We start from the raw sequence: 23349 nt of genomic DNA on the forward strand, positions 1-23349 counted from the left end.
TAGTTTGAAAGTGTTTCGTATTATTTGATTGAAAATCATCTACAAAGTGCTCCGCGAGAGCGCTCGGAGAGGGAAGTTTTGACTCGTCAACAACACTCACAAATCTCCAACTTAATCGCAGCTTTCCAACACTCCTTCGAGCAATACCATGCTTTTTTACACCGATTACACTTCACTCTCGCGTCTTTCTTCGCGCACCGATTGCATCGATGCTTCAAGCCTCTCCCCGGTTGATTCACCCCGAACGCGTTCTGCGACACCTTTTGCACCAATTTGATAAAACACAACACCGAAAGCGTCCCGAGGACAAGTTTTTTCGGCTCCGTCTCCTTCAGTTGCTGCGCGAAAACTTTCCGTCGCTCCGCGTAGTACGACGACGAGGACGACGACGTCGTCGTTTTGCCGCCCGTCTTTCGGTTTTCGTGTCCGTTCATCCGCTCCTCCTCTTCACTTCCTCCTCCTTCTCGGGAAGATGTAAAATCTGAGTCATCATCACCGTCGTCATCTTCGACGACGAAGAGCGGTGCGTTCTCCTCCCTCTCTTCTGCCTCGAATACAGAAAACGAGTCGCGACCATCGTCACCACCACCGGTCCCCACAAAATCTGCCATCTTTATATTTTATTTCCTGTGTTGTGTGTGCTTCTCGCGCGTAAAAACGCGCATTTATTATGAGAGATATTCTTGTTGTGGTGAGTTTTAAACGAGAGACGAAAAATATGTGTGTATGTATTAACGCGCACTCACTTACAACGCGGAGGAGCTCCTACGCGGTGCGCTGTGAGCTTTGCCTCCTAAATTCCTTCATTAAGGCGACGACTTGCGCGTGTTGTCCCTCCGTTGGTTCTGGGCACCCTTTTTCGAGCAAGTAGTTTGCGCACTCGGGGTGCTCGTAGTAACGAGCCCAAGCGATGTCTTCCCAGTCGTGAAGAGGCACTTTCGCCTCTTCGACTAAGTATTTGAGGCAATCGAGTTGGCCGTACTTTGCAGCGGCTGCCACGCAGTCACTCTTCACCTCATCAGATATCTTTCTTGTATCGACGAAATATTTCAAGATCTCCACGTGACCACCGCATGCTGCCTGTTGTGCCGCTTCTTTTTCCGTATCTCGCGAAGGTTTCACTTTGTCGAAAAGAAATCGAACACAGTTGAGGTGTCCTCCATGAACAGCTCGTTTACACATCTCTTCTTCATCATACGGACAATCATTAGAGAAGCAGTACTTCAGCATCTCGAGATTACCATATTCTGCGGCCATATTAATCGTCCATTCATCCCACTCGCAATGTTTCACTTCTCTCGCCCACTTGAGAAACTCGAGTTTGTTCGTTAAAGCAACTCCCGCGCAAAACAAGGCTTGATCCATCACTCTTCCACTTTTACTTTTCTCTCCCCATCTCGTATAATTCCACGCCAATTCCAGCGTCGAAATGGATGAACATTCGTAAATACCCCAATTTAATTTCGATACGTCTACCCCGGCGTACTCAAGCACACCCCGACTCTCTCTATTCACCACTGAAAAGAACCACCGATCTGTCTCATTCAATTTCGACAAGACATGCGAGACGAACACATCCTTGTGATGCAACACCAATCCCGTCCATATCTTGGTCGGTCCAAGCTTCAACCGCTCCATTTCCGCGGCGAGCTCTTCTTTCTCCCTCTTCTTCTTCCTCTTCTGCGCTCCAGAGAGTTGCTTCCCCATGATCAGAGCTCACGTGTTTCTTCTTCGTCTTCTTTTTCCTATAAATCTAAAAGCAGCCGTTTTATCTCTTTTTTTCTGAGGGACTGTCTCGTCTGTCTCGCCCTAAAAAGCCCACAAATTACACAGACGACGCAAAAGCACACGCTCTTAAATACACGCACACAGAAAGCGAAAGCGTCAGAGGGTCAGAGAGTCAGAGAGAATACGCGATATACCGATAACAACGTTTTCTTTTCGGCGGAGAGAAAGAGAAAGAAGTCGTTTTACACCCCGCGATTGCTCTTTAAAGTTTTAAAATCATCGGTAACATCATCACCGTGGTCGGCGCGCAACACTTGTTTTGAGGTCTCTTTGACTGCTTTCGAAAAGAAGATCATGGCGAAAGGAAAGAAGAAAAACCGCAAAAACGAGTACTCCTCGGACGAGGAGGACGAGGATCCTCTGAAAGGAGGAGCGGCAAAAGGAGCAGCACCGGCGGGCGGGAATAACGATGGCCCCGATGGAGGTGAAGGAGGAGAGCAACAAGAAAAATCGAAAACGCAACTCAAGAAGGAAAAGAAGAACAAGAAGAAAGGACAGGCGAACAAACAGAAAAACCAAAGCGAGGACGATTTGGACGATCCGTTGGACCCGTTAGCTGCTGCTAATGCTGGTAATGGTGGTGCTTTTGTCGCGGAGGAAGAGGAAGAGGAGGAAGAGGCGCGCGCGGCGACGACGACCAAGCCGAAGAAGAATAAGGGTAAGAACAACACCGCGATGGGCGGCGGCGGAGGCATGGCGTCGGCGTTTGCGATGTTGATGGACGAAGACGAAGACGACGTCGAGGACGAGGAAGAAGAGAAGAAGAAAGAAGAGGAAGAGGAAAGGAAGGAGACAAAGACGAAGGATAAGAAGAAAAAGAAGAAGAAGAAAGGTTTTGCCGGAGCGATTGGGTTTGACGACGAGGACGGGGACGAGGATAACGACGGCGACGACGGCGTTGTCGTCATCAAGGAGAAGAAAAAGTCCAAGAAGAAGATTGTTTCGTCCGATGCGAAACCGTATATTTGCGTGGCCTCCATCGTGGAGGTTGGCAGACACTCGATGGCGGAGAATTTAAAGGTGTGCACGGTGGATTACGGGAGGAAAAAAGACGCGAGAGTCGTGTGCGGGGCGCCAAATTTGAAGGCTGGGATGAAAATAATCTTCGCGCCAGCGGGGACGAAAATTCCGGCGACGGATTTTGAAGTCGAGAAGCAGCCTCTGAGAGGGGTGATGAGCGAAGGGATGATTTTGAGCGCGACGGATATGGGATGGGAGGTTGATGAAGACGAGGACATGGATGGAGTCATCGAGTTGATGGATGTGAGTTTACAAGTCGGCGACGAAGCGAGCGATCTGGAGGATAAGTTTGGCACTTCGTCGACGACGGCTTCTTTCAAGGAAATGAAGAAAGAAGAAGACAAAGAAGAAGTGGCTTCATCGCCACCGCCACCAGCACCAGCGCAAGACGAAGACGAGGATGGTAACAAAACCAAGCCGAAAGATAACAAGAAAAACAAGAAGAAGGAAAAGAAGAAAGAAGCGGAAGAAGAAGACTTAGATGCACTCTTCGCGGAATTGGATATCAAACCATCGGAAGCCCCGGCGGCGGCTGGTGCCGAAGAGGGCGAATCAAAAGCGGCTAAGAAGCGACGAAAAGCCGCCGAGCGAGCGGCGGCGGAAGCGGCGGCGGCGGCGGCGGCCGGTGGCGATGGAAACGCCAACGCCGACGATGCCGGCAATGCGGATGGTGATGACGGAGAAGGGAAAGAACTCACCGAGAATCAAAAGAAAAAGCTCAAGAAGAAACAAAAAGAGAAAGAGAAGAAAGAAGCGTTGGAGGCAGAAAAGGCGAAGAAAGCTGCCGAAAAGCCAAAATCATCCGCCGTGTTGGCGATGCAACAATTGATGGAACAACGCAAAATCGAAGAAGCGGAGGAAAAAGAACGATTAAAGCGAGAGAAGCAAGAAGCCGAAGAAGCGGCAGAGCGCGAAGCGCAAGCCGAGCGCGAGGCGGAAGAGAAGCGCGAGCTCAAGAAACAAAAAGAGAAGGAAAAGAAAGAAAGGCTCAAGGCGGAGGGCAAACTACTCAGCGCGAAACAAAAAGAGGAACAGAAGAGAATGGAAGCGGTGCGTGCGCAGTTACTCGCGAAATCTGGTGGCGCTATTCCGCAAGCGGAAAAGAAACTCTCGTACAAAGAAGAGCAAGCGCTGAAGAAGAAGCGATTCGAAGAGGCAAAAGAAGCTGCCATCAAGAAGAAAGAGGAGGAAGAGAAACAAAAAGAGCAGGAGTTGTTGGCGGCGAAAGCGGCTGCGGACGCAAAGGCAAAAGCGGAAGAATCCGACGACGCCGCGGACGATTGGGAAGCCGAGGATTGGGACGATAAAGATGTTCTGTTGCCTGGACAAAAGGAAGAGCAAGAGCGACTCAAAAAGCTCGAGGAGGAGAAGATTAGAAAAGAAGAAGCAAAAGTGTTGCAGGCGAAGAAGACGGCGGCGACGAGTAGTAAAGAAAAACCGTGGGCGAAAGCTGCGCGAGAGAAGGCGAAAGCAAAAGCTGCCGCGGCTGAGGCTTCTTCCTCTTCCGATGTATCTTCGTCGTCTGATGACTCAGATTCTGATTCCGATTCCTCTGACTACTCGTCCTCGTATTATAGTTCTTCTGAAGATGAGGAGGAACGCGCTCGATTGGATCATCTCGCGGAGCTTCGCATCCAACGTCTCGACCGCTTTGAAGCAAAGAAAGCGGCAGCAAATGCAGATAAGCTCAGATGTCCTATCATTTGTATTCTTGGTCACGTTGATACGGGTAAAACAAAACTTCTTGATAATGTGAGACGCACGAACGTCCAAGATAACGAAGCCGGCGGTATTACGCAACAAATCGGCGCGACGTTTGTCCCGAAACAATCGCTCATCGATCGAACGCATTCGTTGAACAAAGGTGAATTCGAGCTGAATGTTCCTGGTTTACTCGTCATCGATACCCCAGGTCACGAATCCTTTACAAACTTGCGATCGCGAGGGAGTTCTTTGTGCGACTTGGCCGTTCTCGTGGTTGATATTATGCACGGTCTCGAGCCGCAAACGATTGAATCTCTTAATATGCTCCGCAGTCGCAAAACGCCCTTCGTCATCGCGCTCAACAAGTGCGACAGAATGTTCGATTGGGAAGTGCACACTGACTCTCCGATGCAAGAATCTTTGCAAAAACAAAAGAAGTTTGTCTCGAAAGAGTTTGAAACGAGGAGCAGAGAGGTATTATTGGCGTTTGCCGAGGAAGGTTTGAACGCCGCTTTATATTGGGAGAACCCCGATCCGCGAACGTTTGTGAATGTCATTCCAACTTCTGCTCATACGGGTGAAGGTATGCCCGATCTTTTGCAAACCTTAGTGCATCTTTCGCAATCGCGCTTGAACGAACGCATCCGCTTCATCGATTCCGTGCAGTGCACTGTTCTCGAGGTAAAAATGATTGAAGGCTTAGGCACGACGATGGATATTATTTTGATCAACGGGACATTGCGAGAAGGTCAAACCATCGTCATCGCAGGGCTAGATGGTCCAATTGTCACGACTATTCGCGCTCTACTCACCCCGCAACCGCTGAAGGAAATCCGCGTGAAAGCGAATTATATCCATCACAAGGAGATCCAAGGCGCGCAAGGGATCAAGATTGTCGCCAACGGTCTCGAAAAAGCCATCGCGGGTACGGCTATGCTCGTAAAAGAAGTAGAAGAAGACGACATCGAGGAGCTCAAACAAGACGCTTCGAACGATGTGAACAACATTATGGATACGGTAGATCGCACAGGACACGGTGTTTGGGTACAAGCATCAACCTTGGGAAGTTTAGAGGCTCTTTTGGAGTTTTTGAAATCCCCGGCGGTGAAAATTCCCGTGGCTGGCGTCGCGCTCGGTCCGGTGAACAAACGCGACGTCATGGGTGCAAGCGTAATGCACGAGCGTAAATGTTCTCAATACGCCACAATTTTAGCGTTTGATGTTCCAGTGACGGACGAAGCCAAGAAGATGTGCAACGAGCTGAACGTCAAGTTGATGACGGCGGATATCATCTATCACTTGTTTGATCAATTTTCGGCATACATGAAGGAGTATCGCGAGAAGCAAAAAGAGGAGCAATCCAAATTTGTCAACTTCCCGTGTTGCTTGCGCATCATCGAAAGCTGCGTGTTCAATAAAAGAGATCCGATTGTCGTCGGTGTCGACGTGATAAAAGGCATTTGCCGAGTTGGTACGCAAATTACTATTCCTTCTCAAAATTACATCGACATCGGGAAAATAGAATCCATCGAATTAAACAAGAAGAGCGTCGATGTCGCCAAGGCGGGACAATCTGTCGCGATTAAAATTCAACCAGGGAGTACGGAGGAAGGCATGCGGATGTATGGACGCCACTTTGATCACACGGATGAGCTCGTCGCGAGAATGACTCGACCATCTATTGACGCCATGAAGGAGTTTTACCGAGACGAATTACAAAAAGACGATTGGAGACTTGTCGTCGAGTTGAAGACGAAGCTCGAGAAGTTTACGGGCGAACCGATATAAAGTCATCATATTTAAACATCATCACTCACATACGCACTCACACAACATATTAGAAATCTAGCTACCGGTAGCTACAACGTTATTATTAGCGGCTTATTTTAACAAAAATTTGATCTATATAAACGGAACAACTCTCTTCCCGCTTCCACCTTTCTTTCTCTCTCTCTCTTTCTCTCTCTCTCTCTTCTCAAATGTGTTCCAACGCCTCGAGCGGAAAATACCACCCATATTTATTCATCGTCGCCGCCTGTTTTCTCGCTCTCGCTCTCGCCGCCGATGCTACCGACTCTCTACTCGCCTCGCTATCTCTGCTGCTACTGCCGTTCCCGCCAATGGCGACCAACCCCGTTCCAACGCACAACCCGACCACCGGCGTCGAGCGATACGCTCTCGAAACTACCGCTACTTCAAAACATTTACCGATTGTATCTTCCATGCCATCTTCCCAACCAACCGCATAATCAGGTTCCGGTCGCCCTCCATTACTTTGTTGATACTGTTGGACCCCCCCTCCTTCTCCTCCTCCTCCTCCTCCTAACGGCTCTTGATTCTCACCTTCTCCTCCTCCTCCTTCTCCTCCTTCCTCGGCTTCGAAGCCGTTCGCGCACAACTGTTTCACGTATTCTAAGTTTCCTTTCACGCGCACCCACGCGTTCACTTTCACATCGCTCGGCATCAACGGCGTCTCGCGTCTCTCCAACACGTCCAAACGCTGTAAATCGTTCATTTTCCTGTGGTCGTTTTCCAAATGCGAATAATGAGTGGTCATAAAACAACGACAAAAGATCGACGACGGTCAGCGCGATGGATGAAAATTTAAGAAAGCTTCAAGTCTTTTCGTCTCTCTCGTTGGAAAAAATCTTTTCGAGTCAACGAGAGGAATTTTATCTGAAAAACGTGCGCGCTTTCGTCGAAGCGCATTCGCGCCGGTCCGATCGAATACCCGGTTTCGATGATTCGAGGACGATGCTAAAACGACGAGTTTTGGTTTGTACGAGTTGGGAAAAACGATTTTAAAGCGTTCATCTTTACGCGTTCATCACTCACTCACCAGAAATGCTCGGGCATCATCACGTCCGTCGTCAACCCCTTCGCTTGGATTCTGCGTCGCACTTCCTCCTCGATCATCAGTCTCCCTCGTCCTTTCTCGTCGCCGAAAAACGTGCACGAACTTTGCACTCTGGCCAAGTCTTTCGCGGAAACTTTGTTCAAAATCAAAGACACGCAATCTCTCGTCAACTGCGAGGCGAAAAGAGGACAGTTACGGTCGATTTCGTGTTGGCGAAGCAAATGACATGCGCGTTGACGCGTGGTCACGGTCTGAGTCGCATGAATCGTCTTCAAAGCGGAAGACGACGTCGACGTTTCGAACGACCGATTTGCTCCGTTATTGCTATTCTCCTCGTTGCCGCCGCCGTATCCGCTCTTATGCTTCGTCTTGTTCGACTTGCGCCGGCGTTTGGTTGGTCGCGGGGGCGAGTCCGAGTCCATTTTTTCTTTGAGGATAAAAAAAAGTCAAGTCTCTCTCGAGCGTTTTTTTCTGAAAAAGACGAGACTTTTTTCGCGAGTAAAATGTTCGCGTATAAAGAATAATAAATAAAAAAGTTTCTGATTATAAATGTTCGTTGTTGTCTTCGCTCTTGAAACTGCTGCCTCGACGAAGTCCTCCAGCCGGGGAAGAAGAAGAAGAGGCGACGCCGCCTCCTCCGTTTTTCTTCGCCGCTTTGAGCGCGTTTGAAAGCATAGAGACGAAGGAATCTGAACTCGCGTCGCTTCTTTGCGGACCAGCGTAGTTGTTGTGGTGCTCATATTCTTCCCCGCCAGTATTATTCGATTCGTTGTTGTTGTTGACGAAATTTACGACGCTTCGCTTTCTCGAGGGCGTGCTCCGCGCGCTCGCGAGCGGGGAGGAGTGCACAGCCGACCCTCTTCGCGAGTGCGGCGGCGTCGATAACACGCGCTTTGCGATTGGATCCTCGGTATCCTTAAACGCGTTCGTTCTCGAAAAATGCTTGTCGATTAATCCGCGGAACCGTTTTTCGAACTGCTCTCGTTCGCTTTTCTTCTGCGCGTCTGTTTTTGACGCGTCTCGCTCGATTTCATCTTCCAGACGTTCTTGCCAAATCCGTCGATTTTCAACGAGCTCGACGCACATGGATTGCGTCTCCGGAAACATCTTCGAAAATGCGCTATATAAAGGTGCCACCACAAACTCAATAAAATTAATCTGCGATACAGAAACGATCGTCGTCTCTCGATCCATCATCGGCGAAACCGGTAACCCGAGCGTTTTCTCGCGATCGCCTTGGTTAAAAAATTCCTCCAACACTCTCGTCGCCCACATTTTGTACGTCGGAAACGGTTTTACCGCGTTCGATATATCCGCCGAGTGTAACAACACGTTCAGCATCAACTGTCGTTCGTCGTCCGTTTTGAAGAACGCGCCTTTATCTTTTTTCACCATACCATCTTCAAAGAGTGGATCTTCTTCGTTTTGGTCGTCGTCGTCGTCGTCGTCGTCGTTCTTGCTTTGGTCGTCGTCCTCGCCTTTCTCCTCTTCTTCCAACGCCTCCAAAAAATCGTGCGATACCACAAACTCGTTCATTTTCGAAACCAAACCAAAGTGCGTGGCCATGTCCGTGTGCATGACGCACGCGATGATTATGCGTCTAACCTCGCGGTAACTCTCCTCCGTGAAATGGGACGATTGTGCCGGCGACGTCGCGTAATCGAAGATGTTCGCCTCTTTCTTCCGTTCGATCAAATTGAAAAAATAGGACAGATGGTGGTTTTCCAGTACGGATTGATCGTTGTACGTGGTCGCCAGCGGGTCCCTTGTACGAACGAGAAACGCGTTGGTTAGACCTGGATGGTCCACGTCGTGAATGATAGCCGCGATCATGACGGCGAAACGTTCGAGCTTGGTAATTTTCGTTCGCGACTTTGTCAATTTTATGTAGCGGAAAGTGGTGTGCGCGACGTCGAGCGCGTGCGTGAAGTTGTGGTACGGATTGGAGCGGTACAATTTCGCAACTTCGTAGAGGAATACGCGCAAGACGGGTTCGTCGACGACGACGGAGAGAAGACCGAGTTCCCGGAACATTTCAACGACGAAAGAAAATGCTTTTGCGTAGGAAGAAGAGAGAGGAAGCGCTGAGCGTTTGGGCTCGGCGACGCCGTTGCTTCTGTTCTTCTCCTCTTCGCCGTACTCGAAAACTTTAAAGTTCCACGAATTGAGTTCAATTTTCTCGTCCTCGGTCAAAACTATCGCCGCTGATGACGCATTTGTACCGTTGGCGGTACTTTTCTTTAACGCCGAAACAGCTTTTTTCGCGCCTGCCATTTTTGTCACCGCGGCGGCGAACGAGTGGATCTTTGACTTCGTCGTCGTCGTGACGGTATTCCCCAGTCTAGTCACCGAGTTCACGTCGTAACTTTTCAACCACGCTTTAGTAGAATCGTCGACCTCTAAACCTGCAAAGACAGAGTGGTCTTCGAGAATCGCTTGGATGAGAAGTTGGTTCGTCGAAGATCGTTGCGGCGAGTCGCCGTTTAAGGAGCTCGAGGCTAACGAAGGGTGCCGTTTTCGAAGTTGCGTCGAGCTGTCGACGATGTTGGACATTTTCTCCAAAACGTACGCCAAGACGGATATGTCCAAACTTCCCGTGATGCCTTCGTACGGTCGTGCTTCGTTAGGATTGTTCCTTCCAATCTGGTCGTCCAAATCAGTTAAAATTGAACGCGCGTGGCGTTCTAAAATTTCAACAATCTTCTCGAACGGTTTGCCCAACAAGTGCATGCGCATGGAAATAAACAAGGCGTTGAACAACGCCGAAGCCACTAAAGCTAATCCAGCTTCCATCAATCGCCGCATAGCTCTCGTTTGATCGACTTCGCTCGCGTTTGCGCCCTCGTAATACGCGTAGTTCCGGACGATGGTGATTGAATTCTCGCCGCCGGAGGCAATCGGACCCAGCGTAACAGTCGTCGCAACCAGTAGCGCGATATTCGCCGCCCCAGCTTGTTCCAATCTTCGAAAGACACCCGCCGCGGACGCGTTACTCTTCTCACTGTTACCACCACCGTACCTCGCGGACTTTCCTTCCCACCTCGCGGACAAAAACTGCGCACCGGCGATGCATAAACGCATCAAAAACAAAAACTCGGCAAATCCAACCGCGAACGCTTTCGCGCCGTACGCCAACGCGTCGTCCTCTCTTTTCCCGATCGATTGCTCGTACAAAACAAACTCTCGCACGACTGGTAAAATCGGCGTCATCACCACGGTCAACCCGTCCACAATAGCTGCAAAACTCATCCCGTACCCTTGCACGCACTTCACTCGCAACCAACAATCGACGAGCGAAACCAAAGTCAAAACGCTCGCCGCCGCGCACACCGTTTCAAACGACGAATATCCTCCCGCATCATCATCCTCCTCCTCCGTGCGGCGTACTAACAACCAAGGCATGCTCGGAAAACACACGATCGTAATCGCCAGCGACATCGTCCACAGCCTCCCGAAATAGCCGTCAAAGAACATCGCCCACATTTTTTTCCTCTTCAGTGAAAAATTTAAAGCACTCAAAGAGGAGGCATTCGAGGACTCGACTAACCCGCCTGGACCAGCCATGAAGGAAAAAAACGCGCCCGCGTTCGTGTTGGATTGCTCTTCGAACGCGTGTAAAATCGCATTCGCGACGTTACACTTACTCTTTCTTCTTTTGTTCTGTTCTTCTTCCGTTATTTCTTCCAGACGTTCTTCGTCGATCGTCATCTGCGCGTCGTCGTGGTCTCCTCGAAGATGATGGTCAACCCCAACCCGCATGTGTGATGTGTGTCTCGGGGATTGGTCTCGATTTATAGCTTTTGATTTTTTCAGAGAGAAAAGCAAAAAAGAAACGCGCTCGACGAGTCTGTGCGACGAAACTCTTTCGCGCTTTATGCGTTTTCGCCGCTTTCGTGTTCGTTTCCTTTTCCAAACGCGCGCGCGATTAAGAGAGAATAAAAGAGAGAGATTCAAAGGAGTGAAGAAGACCAAACAGTTGAAAATTTAAAGCGTTTTTTCGATTTTTTCGTTTTTTTTTTTTTACGTTTTGTGCTGTGGATGTTCATTTATTATTCTTCGTATTAGTATATCAAAACGTCATATTGCAACAATACGATGATTTGTGAAGATGATGATTATGAAAACGAGACGATGACTTTATTTATTTCATCTCGATTTCTGCGCTCGGAGTATCGTCCTCGTCTTCAAAGTTCTTCTCCAAAGGCGTTAACCAGGATTTGGGAAAGCAGGAAACGTTGCCGCAGGTTTTCTCGAGAACGTGTAAGATTGTGAACACGAGCAAAGAGACGGCGGGGGAGACCAAAGAGTCCACGCCGGTCCAATCTTCGAATCTGGATTGTTTGCACTCTTGCACGGATGGGTCCCATAAATCAGCGGATGGTTTATCGAAGAACGTTGGGAAAAAGTCCGACGCCGCTGTGCCGTAATCCAAAAACTCGTCGCCGCCGTACGGGTAAATCAAGAATCCGTCTTTTTTCAAGGAAAATTCCAAGATGACGCGGCACAAGGAGCCGGCGAAGATGGACCAGAACGCCGCGTTCGGCGACGGGTCTTTGACGTAGAAAGCGGCGAAGAGCGGGATGACGGCACCGGCTAAAGCGACGTCGAAGGCGACGACGAGAAGATAACCCGTGGTATCTGATTTCGCCGCGGCGATTCCCATCGCGATAAACGCAAACGGGATGGTCGATATGCGCGCCCATCGCAATAACGTATCCGGTTTGATCATTTCTCCCGGCATGTGTCGGACGATGTTGTGCGAGAACACAGTTCCGAGCGCTAAGATTGCGCCATCGCACGTACTCATAGACGCGGCGACGATGCCGAGCAAGCACCAACCGCCTAATCCTTTCGGGACGACGTGGGTCAACATGTAAATGAACGCGTTTCCATCTGGCTGCCACATCGCGCACGTCGGTAAACCGAGAATTTTTGAGCACGAGTCCGTTTCAAAACTCGCGTACGGTGAATCCGGGCCGAAGTAGTAACGCGTAGCGGCGCCCGTGTACGCAAACGGAATACCGACGAAGAACGTCAACAAACCGGCGACTAAGCAACCGATTTGGGCCGTCGTCGGCGACTTGGCCGCCAAACAGCGCGCCTGGAAGTCCAAAGCTGCCAAGTTACCGAAACCAAGGACAAAAATAGTCGCCCAGTTGAATAAAATCGCGTTTGGAAACGGTGTCAACGCGCGCGGGTCGCTCATCGACCTGTCGTAGATGACTTTATCGCCAAACGGGTACGCGCCGGCGTCCGTTTTGCAATTATCATCGCTCGGGCACCATTTCGCGGCGTTGTAGCAAAAAGCATCCGGAACGTGCGTGCACGGGATGCCGTCGTACAACTTGGCCGTCGCCTCGTCGGGATAGACGTAATCGGGAAATCCAATCGACGGCGGCGGCGCTTCGAACTCGGCGTTTTTAATAATCCAATACACGGCGGCGAGGCATCCAGTCATGCCTACGGCGGATTGAATAACATCCGTGTAGGCGACTGAAAATAACCCACCGCACGCCGTGTACACCAAAATAATAATGCCGGATAAGAAAACGCCGTCGGTGATGTCCAAATCGAACAAGTAGGCCAAAATTTTCGCCATCCCCACCAAGTTCCCCGCGAGAAGGCAAAGAAAAGAGCAGCACAAGACTAAACTCGCGATGATCTCCGTGGCGACGCCGTAGCGTTTCCCGTAGACATCAGGCAAAGTCAAAACACCTTCCGCGTTCATTTTCTTCGCGAAGAAGAGCGCGTTCAAAATCAACGACAAACCGAGACCAATCGGTAACACCGCGCCGTCGAAGAACGCGAACTTATAACTCAAATCCGCGTTGCCTAACAACGCGTTCGAGTCGATGGACTGAGACGCCAAGGTTAAGATGACCACCGGTAACGGTAAAGACCTCCCGGCGACGAAAAAATTCTTCGCTTTCCCGCCCACAAAATACACCGTCCCAATGCCAATCATGCAAAATAAAACCACCACGCATATCACGCCGATCCCGAAATCCGAATCCGGTTTCGGCACCGTCGCAGGGCACGGAATCGCACAGACATCCATCTGGCAACACGACCCAGCAGTCGGTAACGACGGTGGGTTCGCGGAATCGATCAAGCCGGCAAAAAATGCCTCGTACTCCGAGTTCGATGGAATGCACGTCGCTCGTGCAGTTTTCAGACCAGTAAAAGTGGTCAAAAGCGTCGCCATCAAGGCGAAGAGATATGAATGTACCATTCGTCCTCGAAACGTCGCCGAGGTTTCCCGAAACGTCGCCATCCCGTAACGCGTGTGATTCGTATAAATACTAAACGTGTGCGCGTGCTTTTTGGTGCGCGTGATGCTCTCGCTCGCGCGGACAGAACTACGTGGAATGCGTGTTCTTTGGAAGTTCTGTTTCGTGTTCTTCTCTGCACTGTCTCAGATATATATACCGCGTGAGAAGTGAGGATAACGCGATGTGAGGTGTTCAGATATTGTTGGCACCTATATGAAGTGCGGGAAACACGTCGCCAAAGGACGCGAAAAAAACGCCCGAAAGGGTCGGTCTTTCTGCCGGTCTGCTTTCGTGGCGTCGTTTTTGCCCAGTACATACACCCTAAAAGAGAGCGTTGAAAGCCTCCCCTTCTCTTTGCTCGCGTTTTTTTGAGACCCTCTCGACATTTCATCATCACGCTTTGGTTCGTAAGGGGAGAGCGCGAGCAGCGTTCACAACGTACTCGTGGTGTGGATAAAATGAGGCGAGCTGCTCGACATCTGTGTAAAACGACTGATGCGCTCTTGTCCAGGCGGTTGATGCGCACACAAAGCGCGGCGAACACCACCACCGTAACAACCCCGAGAACGACGACGACGACGACGACGACGACCGCTGCTTTTGTTCTCGCAGCCATGATGCGAACAAAAGGGGGTCCGCGTCGAACGGGACCAAGTCGTCATCAAAAGAAGGCGCGATGCTTCGCCTCCTCCGCCTCCCAAGCGTCGTCGTCGAAAGTACCTTTGGAGCAAGAAATCCCACTCCTGGCGACGACCACGTTCGTCGGCATCGCGGTGGCGAGCTTCTGGCGAGGCGCGTGGTACGTGCTCGACGAAACCGTGTTCCCTTCGAGCGAATTAAAATCCGGCATGGCGTGCTTCCTCGGAGGCGTCAGTGGGCTGGCGACGAGCCAACACGTGAAACTGATGATGATGCGAGAACACGTAGGCGCGGCGACGAGGAGCGCAAGGAAACGAGTGATACTGTTTTCACCGCCGACGTACTTCGTCGGCTTGAGCTGCGTGTTGTTTTGGCGAGGGGTGTGGTGCTTATGGGATAGCGCGACGGACGCGTATTTTAGTCATAGAAGTAGTAGTAGTAGTAGCGAGAAGGAGGAGGAGGAAAACGTTTCATCCTCGTATTCGCCAAAGTTGAAATCAGGCATCCTGTCGCACGCGTTTGGTGCAACCGCGCTCGTTTCCACGGGGTTTTTAGCGTCGGCGGCGTGCCCTCCGGCGGGGTTATGGGTGGCGAGAGACGCGGCGACGGCGGTGCGAGTCGCGCGTTTAGCCGCGCTGAGACGGTGATGACGATAGTTCTGTTCTAATACATGTAGTATACATTGTGAAGTAGTAAATAAATTAATCCTAGTAAATAAATTAATCCATGAGTTTACGACACTCCTCGTAGGATACGAAGCAAATAGCAGACGCTGGGACCGCTCTCAACAGTTTCAATCCGAAGCCTTTATATAGCGTATTCGTTCTTCGCAAGTGCGAAAACGCCTCCCAAATGTTTGGTTTGTACGCGTTCGAGGAATTCGCTTGAATGTGCGTTTTAATCGTATCGAAAGGGTATCCGACCGCCCACGCGACGGCACCCGCGGACGCGCCGCACGACATCGCTTCTATCGACGAAAGTTTCTTTTCTTCTCCTCCTTCTTCTTCTTCTCCTTCTTCTCGCGTAAGGTGTCGTTGGTCTTCTCCCCGGTGTCGCTCTAAACATTTTCTCTTGAAATATTCGTACGACGCGAACCACACCCCGTGCGGTACTCCATCTCTCAACAACGTGGACCCTAAACCTCTAAACGCTACCGAAGCCGCGTGATTGCGCGTGGTGCTATTCCCAGTCAACAACCTCTCCGCGACCGCCTTGGCCGACCCGCCTCGAACTTGTTGGTTCACTTTCAACAATTCAAACGGCGCCACGACGAACGATTGGACGATCCCGCCGCACACGCCGCCCACAAACACGGGCATTAAACCGTCGTGCGTTCTGTTCATTTTATTGTTCTCGCTTTTGTTCTCGTTGTTCTTATCCATCGATGTTTTGCTCCATCGCTCGCCGACGCCGTACCCTACAAAGAGGAGCATATTTTGCAACGGAATCACCATCGTCGCCGCCGGGAGACCTCGAAAGAACGCTTTGTACCCACCGTCTCGAAAGACAGATTGGAGCACGTTTCGAGTCGTTCCCGTACCTACTGCGCTTCCTCCTCTCGACGATAAAGATGATGACGTGGAAGTAGTAGTCGTATTCGCCGCCGCCGCCGCGAACGATGATGGAATCGACGCGCTTTGTACCCTCGTCAAAATCGTATCCACCGGTTGCACGCAAACGGTGGAACTGGCACCGGCGACCCACCCGGCGATGGCATCCACGAAGAACTCTCTCGTTTGTTCTCGTTGATGCGATTGTTCGGCGGTCATTTGTGTTTTTTGTGTGCGTGTGTGTGCAGGAAAGCGCCGGGGACAGAGTTGTTTTGTGGTGACTTCTACAACTATATTGGGAAAATGTTACACTACTAATAAATAATAACATCATCATTAAACGTCAACACCTTCTCCGCTGAAAGATAAATACAACCACACGAAGCCACACGCGAATGACCCAAGCGCGAAGAACGCGTTCGCACCGACGATGACGTTCGAGGCGAGCTTTCGGCCATCACTTTTGCCTTTTCCGCGCTCGCCAGCGAACGAGGCGGCTTTTCGCAACGTTTCGCCAAACAGGACGGAGAAAAGCGTCATGGCGATGGTAGAGCAGAGCAAGAAAGATACTATGAACGCGGCTGATTTTGCAGAGGAGTTTAAGACGACGCCGGGGAGAACGCCGAGGATACCAGAGACACCGGAGATGCCGTGGACGAGGCCGACGAGGAATGCTGATTTTTTCCTCGAGTCCTTCTTCTCCTCGTCCTTCTCTTTCGTCGTCGTCGGTATACCACCACGACCACTGCTTGAAACGTTCTTCTCTTCATCATTTTCTCCTCTTTCTTCTTTTTCTACCCCCACTACTTCCTTGTTTCCGCCGCCGCCGCCGCCGCCGGCGAAGCGTCGCTCGCGACTCGCGCTCCTTTGGTGCACGTGCGGTTCCCTCCTCAAGTGCATTTCTTCGTGCTCCTTCGAACCAGACGCGACCACTTTCGTCCTCGCCGTCGGATCAATCTCCAAAATAATCTCGTCGCCTAAATGCGCCATCTCCTCTCCCTCCCCATCCGCTTCTGAATCTCTCACGTGCTCTCTCTCCGCTTTCTCCCGCACGCGAAACTTCCTCGCGCCTCTCGCCGCCGCGAACGCGATGGCAATCATCGTAAACCCAACAATCTTATCCCCAACGTCTCCAATCGCGTTTATGTTTAACTCTTTTTTCAGCGCGAAAAACACGCAGACGAGTAGAGATAACCCGAACGAGTGGCCAAACGCCCACGAGACGCCCAGGAGGAAGTTGTCTCTTCGTTGTCGGCTTTTTCTTCTGTTGGCCGCCAAAAGCAGTTTTGGGTCATTAAATCGTTTCTTTGTATCGTTAGTAGTATTCGCAATAATAACGTAATCATCATCATCATCATCATCATCGACGACGCCGGACTCTTCGTCGTCGTCCTTCGCGTTTTTCGTTTCTCTCCTCATCCTTTTCTTCCCGTCGTCGTTTACATCCACCCTTTCGATGTTAAGGTCGTTACAATCCTGATCATTTTCATCATCATCATCGCACGAATCATCATCCGAAGAAGAAGAAGAAGAACTCGAGGAGGAAGAAGCAATGACCGCCAAAGCGCAGAGATGATCGGGTCCGCTGAGAACGTGCGCGAGGCCAAACGTGATTCCGGCGAGGACGAGCGTTTCCACCGACGCGTTGTCTTCGAAACTTGACGAAGACACCATATTTTTTTTGTGACGAGTAAAATGAATCCAATTCTTTTCCCGAGAACAGACAAGAGAGAAAGAAAAAAAATATCAACGCGACGAGTTTAGGGTTTACCCTCGCACCCTTTATGAAACCCTAAAAAGTTCGTTGAGAAACCCTTGAGACTTTGAACAACGGATAACGAACTTCATTCAAATCAAAGAAGACGAGAAGACGAACTTCAATTCTTTCTCCAAGAAGAGTTTTGACCTCTGCGCGTCATCGTCATCGCGCGTATTTATTTATTATTTAATTATAAAGTAATATGCGAAAGTTATTCCACGAGCTGGCGAAACCGGCGCGACACCGCCGCCGTGTGGAACACCTTTTGATGAAGACGACCACGGGGAACAATTTCAATACCAACGATATGTTCTTGGGGGGGAAGATGATGGAACAACAGCAACAGCAACAACAACAAATCCGTCACCACCACCCGGACCCGAGAGATTTGAAATACATGACCAAAGGGTGGAAAGCTGCTCTGAAGGAAAAGACGATTCCGGAATCCGTGCACGAGGCGTCGGTGAAACGCGAGTTGAAACTCGGGTTACAAGGGTCGAGTTCGATCAACGATAAAACGATTCCGACGTTTTCGAGAGGCGAGTTACCACACTTTGCCGGGATTAACACGTTCATGAAAGCACCGTATTGCGAGGATATTTCGGAGGTTGGGAAGTACGACGCGGCGGTGGTTGGCGTGCCGTTCGACGGCGGGACGACGTATAGGCCGGGGACGAGGTTCGGACCGCAAGGGATTAGGAGGATTAGCGCGTTGTATACGCCGTATAACTACGAGACTGGGGTGGATTTAAGGGAGCAGATGACTTTGTGCGATGCTGGGGATATATTTACCATTCCGGCGAACATCGAAAAGTCGTTCGATCAGATTTCCAACGGCGTTGGTTACATCGCGAGTACGGGCGCCATGCCGATTATTTTGGGTGGCGATCATAGCATCGGGTTTCCAACCGTGAGAGGTATTGCCGCGCAAACGACTAAAAACATCGGGATTATTCACGTCGATCGACACGCGGATATTCAAGAGTACGATTTGGACGAGCGCATGCACACCACGCCGTATTTCCACGCCACAAACATCCCAAACGTAAAGCCGGAAAATTTAGTACAAATCGGCATCGGCGGTTGGCAAGTCCCGAGAGCCGCGGTTAAAGAAATCAGAAACCGACGAACGAACGTGTTCACCATGTCCGACGTGGAAGATTTAGGCATCGAAAAAGTTGTCGAAATGGCCTTAGAACGCGCCTGGGACGGGTGCGACGCGGTGTATTTATCCTACGACATCGATTCCATCGAAGCCGGTTTCGTCCCGGGCACCGGCTGGCCAGAACCAGGCGGATTCTTACCAAGAGAGGCTTTAAAACTCGTCGGTTTAGTCGCCGCGGAAGGTTTGTGTGGCATGGAAGTCGTCGAAGTCTCCCCTCCGTACGACGTTTCCGACATCACCGCTTTGATGGGGTTACGCATTTGCGTCGACGCCATGGGCGCCATGGTCGCGCACGGGAAAATGGGCAAACATCGACACATCATCGATAAAGAGTTTGTCCCGTTTTAATGAGATGATTAAACCTTTTTGCGTTTAATACTCGTCGTTTGCGTTACTAGTGCACGATTAGAAAGTGAGAGAGAGAGAGCGTGTGTGTTTGCGCCCAAACTTCATTGTACATATTCATTCAAAAACGCCATATTCCATTCAAAAACGCCACATAACGACTCACACAACACGCACTTATAAAGCACGAGAGAGAGAGAGAGAGAGAGAGAAGAGAGAGAACCACAATTAACTGCACCACCACTTGCGTAACAACGCTTCAAAATAACACCACCATGTCCGAAGAAGAAGAACAGCAAGAACAACTTCGACGACGTTTAGAAACCAAAGAGATGGAACTTTTGGAATTCGAACGGATGTTACACACGCGAGAGAGGGAGTTTCGTTTGCAACAAGAGCTGATCGAGTGTTTAGAGACGAGGAACCGAGAGTTGGAAGAGGAGAGGAGAGAGATTTTAGGGGGATCGTCGACGACTTTGGCGACTTTGAAAGGAGGAAACGACGAGGACAAAACCAAGACGGCGACGGTTGTGGAGGAGGAGGAGGAGGAAAATTTGAGCTCGCCGGTGTACGACGCGGTGGCGTCCATGTTCGGGAGGTTTACCGGGTTGGGAGGAACGACGACGACGACGACCGATACCGCAGGAAACGCGAAAGTTTACGACGACGACGACGAGGACGATTTTGATGACGAAGTTCGCGAAAGAGGAGAACAAGAAGGCATCGTGAACATCGTCGTGAGCGAGGACGAAAACAACAAGAGCGGAGGACCGTCATCATCGAGGGTGAGTTTTGTCCCGGGTTTGGTGAGCGTAAAGGATAAGAGAAGATTGATGTTTGCGGTGGTGGACGCGGAGATTGACGCGACGCAGTTTGTTGGGTTGAGGAGGATGAGTAAAGAAGAGAAGGAGAGAATGACGACGACGACGACGACGACGAGCGGGAGTAGTAACGGCGAGAAACAACGCAACAGGCATTTGAAAACGTTGGCGCAATATTTGATGCATCGAAGCGCGTCGCAGGAGAATTTAGGAACGATGACGACGACGAATAGTGGTAGTAATAGTAAAAACAATAATAATGCAAATAATAGCAACGATGAAGGTGAAAATTTATCATCTTCTTCTTCGATGGAAATGTACGAGATTTTGTGGAAGGAGGACGGGGAGATGAAACGGCTAGCGTTTGAAGCGAACGCGGAGGGGTTCATTCACGTATCAAAGAGGGTGCAAAAATGGAGCGAAGAGGCGAAGATTGCGATCAACGCGATGCCTGCCGACACGATACCGTCGTCGAATGACGTCGTCATCGTTGCCGCCGCCAGCTCGGCAGTAGAAAAAGAAGAAGAAGGAGAAAAGCAAACGAAGAGAATACTAGAACCGATGCCGAAAAGCCAAGTGTCGCAACAACCGGAACTGGTTGGGTACGCGGTGAAAAATGCGCCAATTATCGACCAGATGATTCAATCGTGTTTGATCAGCGCGTTACCGTCCCGATTTCGTCGGTCCGCGTGGACGTTGAAATACTCCTCCAAACGCGACGGCATTTCTTTACACTCGCTATATCGCGCCGTTCGACATTCGCCCGCGACTGTTTTGGCGGTGAGAGATACCAACGGGTACTGTTTCGGCGCGTTTTCCACCGAAGTCTGGTCGACGCAAAACGCCAACAGATATTTCGGTACCGGGGAATCCTTCGTTTTTGCCATCGAAAAAGACGGCGACGATACGGTCACGTGCTTTAGTTGGTCCGGGAAAAACGATTACTTTCAAATCGCGAAATCGGAAAGTTTAGGCGTCGGGGGAGGAAGTAATTACGCGTTGTGGATCGATGAAGATTTCACCCGAGGTATTAGTGGCAGTTATTGCGAAACGTACAATTCGGAGTGTTTGGCGAGCGGGGAAGACTTTGACGTTTTGAACGTAGAAATTTACGGCATCGATTAGTTTTTATTATTGTAATTACTCGACGAGATGTTAGTGTACTATATTACTTAATACTTGATTTTATGACCGAAAAACGAAAATCTCACTACCGCCGTTTTCTCGTTCTCGTATCGAATATGTGCGTTTATACTTAACCGAGCGCGGCGAATCCGCCTTCGTCAATCGTGCTCGCTAAACTCTTGTCCCCGGTCTTGACAATCTTCCCTTTTTTCATTATGTGCACCACGTCCGGATGAATCAAATCCAACAACCTCTGATAGTGCGTAATCAGCAACAATCCTTTCTCGTCTGATTTCAATCCATTCACGGCTTCGCTCACGTCGCGGAGCGCGTCCACGTCCAACCCGGAATCGATCTCGTCCAGTATGCTCATCTCGCTCTCCAAAACCGCCAACTGCAAAATCTCGTTTCTCTTCTTCTCCCCGCCTGAGAACCCCTCGTTGACGTTACGAGTCATAAAACTCGGATCCATGTTCAACTTATCCAACTTTGGACTCAAATACCCGTAAAACTCCAACGGATCCATCTCTTCCTCGCCTCGATGTTTGCGTCTCTCGTTGCACATCATCCGCAAAAAATCCGTGTTCGATACCCCGGGTACCTCCACGGGAGATTGAAACGAAAGAAACAATCCCGCTCTCGCTCTTTCCTCTGGTTCCATTTCGAACAAATCTTCCCCTTTATACTTCGCCGTGCCTGCGGTCACTTCGTACGCCGGATGGCCGACTAAAACTTTCGTCAGCGTTGATTTCCCGCTCCCGTTTTTCCCCATGATGGCGTGCGTTTCGCCTTGGCGAATGATTAAATCCACGCCTTTGAGAATCTCCTCTCCCGTGTCCGAAACTTTGGCTTTTAACCCGGAAACTTCCAGAATCACGTCTCCTTTTGCAGCTCTCGTTGTCGTCATAGCAACTCTTCTTCCGACGCCTCGTCTTTCCCCGCGAAGAGAAGAAGACAAAGAAGACAAAGAAGAAGAAGACAAAGAAGAAGATCGGCGGCTCAAAGGAAGCCGATTTGAAGTCGACGCCATCATCATCGTCGTCGTCTGCGCACCTCTTCTCTCTCGCAAAAGCGAGGAAGAGGAGGAGACGGCGTTGTTGGTCAAGACAACAGAGGAGGCAGTCGTCATGTCTGTTTTTATTGTCTGTGTAAGTGTAAGTGTAAGTGTGTATGTAAGTGAGTTGCTTTTATATTATCCGTCTCTGTTGTAGGTGAGATGATGGATTTTGAGGCAAAAATGGACGAAATTAGTTGGGTGCTTTAATACCTCATTCTCTCATCCGTGATGACGACGACGATGGTTTCCTCCTCCGCCGCCTCCGCCTCCTTTACAAACGCGACCAAAACGAGCAGTTCGTGTTTTTCTTCTCGATGTCTCTCGCGTCGTCGTCCGAGGCGTTTTTCTCGTCGTCGTCGCTCTCGCAAATGTGAAAAGACGACGACGAATGCATCGACGACGCAAAAATCATCGTCGTCGTCCTCAGAGAAAGATGATGATGATGATTCGAACGAGAAAGCAACAGCATCGACGGGCGCAGCGACGACGACGAGCCGGAGAACCGCGCTCTTATCTCTCGGGGTGGTAGTCGTTTCCTCTTCTACTACTAATATTGAAGCGGCGAACGCGGGAGAGATGATGGTGATTGACTCTCGAACGTTCGTGTCGCGAGCGATGCAAAAGTTTGAGCGAAACGACGTGGAAGGCGCGACGATGGATTTTGACATGCTCATTGAAAAGTCACCCGGGTCGAAGCCGTATTTGTGGCAACGCGGGATAGCTTTGTATTACGTGGACGAGTTTCGGGAAGCGGAGAAGCAGTTTCGCGAGGACGTGAGAGTCAATCCGAACGATACCGAGGAAGCGGCGTGGGCGTTTTTGTCGCAGATGAGAAAAGGAGGAGAGGATGACGCGTCTTCTTCCTCTTCGTTGAAGAAAGCGAGGGGGGAGTTCGTCGAGTTGGCGGGGAGAGATAGTCGTAAAGTGATGGGTTCGGTTTTACGACTATACAAAACTGGCGACGAAGAGGCGAAGAAAACGTTAGAGTCTTTATCAAAGAAACCGGCGGATTCGACGCAAAGCGCCAGCGACGCTTTCTACGCGTCGTTGTATTTAGGATTGTATAGCGAAGCGCTTGGGAATGCGGAAGAGGCGAAGTATTGGGTGAAAAAAGCCAACGGTACGCCGTACGGGCAAAGAGCGAGCGGGGACTTTATGACTTCGGTGGCCAAAGTGCATTTAGCGAGGAGAAAATGGGACGTAGTGGACGAGGATAGCGATAAAAGAACGACGGGAGGAAACGTTGA

The 23349-nt window shown here is 50.3% G+C and overlaps 14 protein-coding genes across 14 annotated transcripts; 5 read left to right on the forward strand and 9 right to left on the reverse strand.

Moving 5' to 3' along the window:
• Positions 1-86: 86 nt before the first annotated feature.
• On the reverse strand, positions 87-611 carry Bathy07g01180 (predicted protein; the record flags this gene model as incomplete). Its single annotated transcript, XM_007512014.1, has 1 exon — positions 87-611. The coding sequence occupies one exon, from the start codon at positions 609-611 to the stop codon at positions 87-89; it is 525 nt and encodes a 174-aa protein (XP_007512076.1).
• A 154-nt stretch (positions 612-765) lies between these two features.
• Bathy07g01190 (predicted protein) lies at positions 766-1365 on the reverse strand (the record flags this gene model as incomplete). The annotated part of the gene is made up of 1 exon (XM_007512163.1): positions 766-1365. One exon carries the CDS (start codon positions 1363-1365, stop codon positions 766-768), a length of 600 nt encoding a protein of 199 aa, XP_007512225.1.
• A 195-nt stretch (positions 1366-1560) lies between these two features.
• Bathy07g01200 (eukaryotic translation initiation factor 5B) lies at positions 1561-6300 on the forward strand (the record flags this gene model as incomplete). The annotated part of the gene is made up of 1 exon (XM_007511815.1): positions 1561-6300. One exon carries the CDS (start codon positions 1561-1563, stop codon positions 6298-6300), a length of 4740 nt encoding a protein of 1579 aa, XP_007511877.1.
• A 187-nt stretch (positions 6301-6487) lies between these two features.
• On the reverse strand, positions 6488-7027 carry Bathy07g01210 (predicted protein; the record flags this gene model as incomplete). The annotated part of the gene is made up of 1 exon (XM_007512146.1): positions 6488-7027. One exon carries the CDS (start codon positions 7025-7027, stop codon positions 6488-6490), a length of 540 nt encoding a protein of 179 aa, XP_007512208.1.
• Positions 7028-7347: 320 nt separating this feature from the next.
• Positions 7348-7791, reverse strand: Bathy07g01220 (unknown protein; the record flags this gene model as incomplete). Its single annotated transcript, XM_007512064.1, has 1 exon — positions 7348-7791. One exon carries the CDS (start codon positions 7789-7791, stop codon positions 7348-7350), a length of 444 nt encoding a protein of 147 aa, XP_007512126.1.
• A 121-nt stretch (positions 7792-7912) lies between these two features.
• On the reverse strand, positions 7913-11077 carry Bathy07g01230 (predicted protein; the record flags this gene model as incomplete). Its single annotated transcript, XM_007512062.1, has 1 exon — positions 7913-11077. One exon carries the CDS (start codon positions 11075-11077, stop codon positions 7913-7915), a length of 3165 nt encoding a protein of 1054 aa, XP_007512124.1.
• Positions 11078-11510: 433 nt separating this feature from the next.
• Positions 11511-13643, reverse strand: Bathy07g01240 (Solute:Sodium symporter family; the record flags this gene model as incomplete). The annotated part of the gene is made up of 1 exon (XM_007512076.1): positions 11511-13643. One exon carries the CDS (start codon positions 13641-13643, stop codon positions 11511-11513), a length of 2133 nt encoding a protein of 710 aa, XP_007512138.1.
• A 456-nt stretch (positions 13644-14099) lies between these two features.
• Positions 14100-14927, forward strand: Bathy07g01250 (predicted protein; the record flags this gene model as incomplete). Its single annotated transcript, XM_007511833.1, has 1 exon — positions 14100-14927. One exon carries the CDS (start codon positions 14100-14102, stop codon positions 14925-14927), a length of 828 nt encoding a protein of 275 aa, XP_007511895.1.
• Positions 14928-14999: 72 nt separating this feature from the next.
• Bathy07g01260 (mitochondrial carrier family) lies at positions 15000-16049 on the reverse strand (the record flags this gene model as incomplete). Its single annotated transcript, XM_007512051.1, has 1 exon — positions 15000-16049. One exon carries the CDS (start codon positions 16047-16049, stop codon positions 15000-15002), a length of 1050 nt encoding a protein of 349 aa, XP_007512113.1.
• A 117-nt stretch (positions 16050-16166) lies between these two features.
• On the reverse strand, positions 16167-17504 carry Bathy07g01270 (predicted protein; the record flags this gene model as incomplete). The annotated part of the gene is made up of 1 exon (XM_007511803.1): positions 16167-17504. The coding sequence occupies one exon, from the start codon at positions 17502-17504 to the stop codon at positions 16167-16169; it is 1338 nt and encodes a 445-aa protein (XP_007511865.1).
• Positions 17505-17791: 287 nt separating this feature from the next.
• Bathy07g01280 (agmatinase) lies at positions 17792-19102 on the forward strand (the record flags this gene model as incomplete). Its single annotated transcript, XM_007512164.1, has 1 exon — positions 17792-19102. One exon carries the CDS (start codon positions 17792-17794, stop codon positions 19100-19102), a length of 1311 nt encoding a protein of 436 aa, XP_007512226.1.
• A 272-nt stretch (positions 19103-19374) lies between these two features.
• Positions 19375-21045, forward strand: Bathy07g01290 (predicted protein; the record flags this gene model as incomplete). The annotated part of the gene is made up of 1 exon (XM_007512125.1): positions 19375-21045. One exon carries the CDS (start codon positions 19375-19377, stop codon positions 21043-21045), a length of 1671 nt encoding a protein of 556 aa, XP_007512187.1.
• Positions 21046-21175: 130 nt separating this feature from the next.
• Bathy07g01300 (FeS assembly ATPase SufC) lies at positions 21176-22075 on the reverse strand (the record flags this gene model as incomplete). The annotated part of the gene is made up of 1 exon (XM_007512080.1): positions 21176-22075. The coding sequence occupies one exon, from the start codon at positions 22073-22075 to the stop codon at positions 21176-21178; it is 900 nt and encodes a 299-aa protein (XP_007512142.1).
• Positions 22076-22330: 255 nt separating this feature from the next.
• Positions 22331-23349, forward strand: Bathy07g01310 (predicted protein; the record flags this gene model as incomplete). Its single annotated transcript, XM_007512059.1, has 2 exons — positions 22331-23275; positions 23329-23349. The coding sequence occupies 2 exons, from the start codon at positions 22331-22333 to the stop codon at positions 23347-23349; spliced, it is 966 nt and encodes a 321-aa protein (XP_007512121.1).

This window comes from Bathycoccus prasinos (assembly GCF_002220235.1).
Source record: "Bathycoccus prasinos genomic : Chromosome_7".
Classification (NCBI taxonomy): Eukaryota; Viridiplantae; Chlorophyta; class Mamiellophyceae; order Mamiellales; family Bathycoccaceae; genus Bathycoccus; species Bathycoccus prasinos.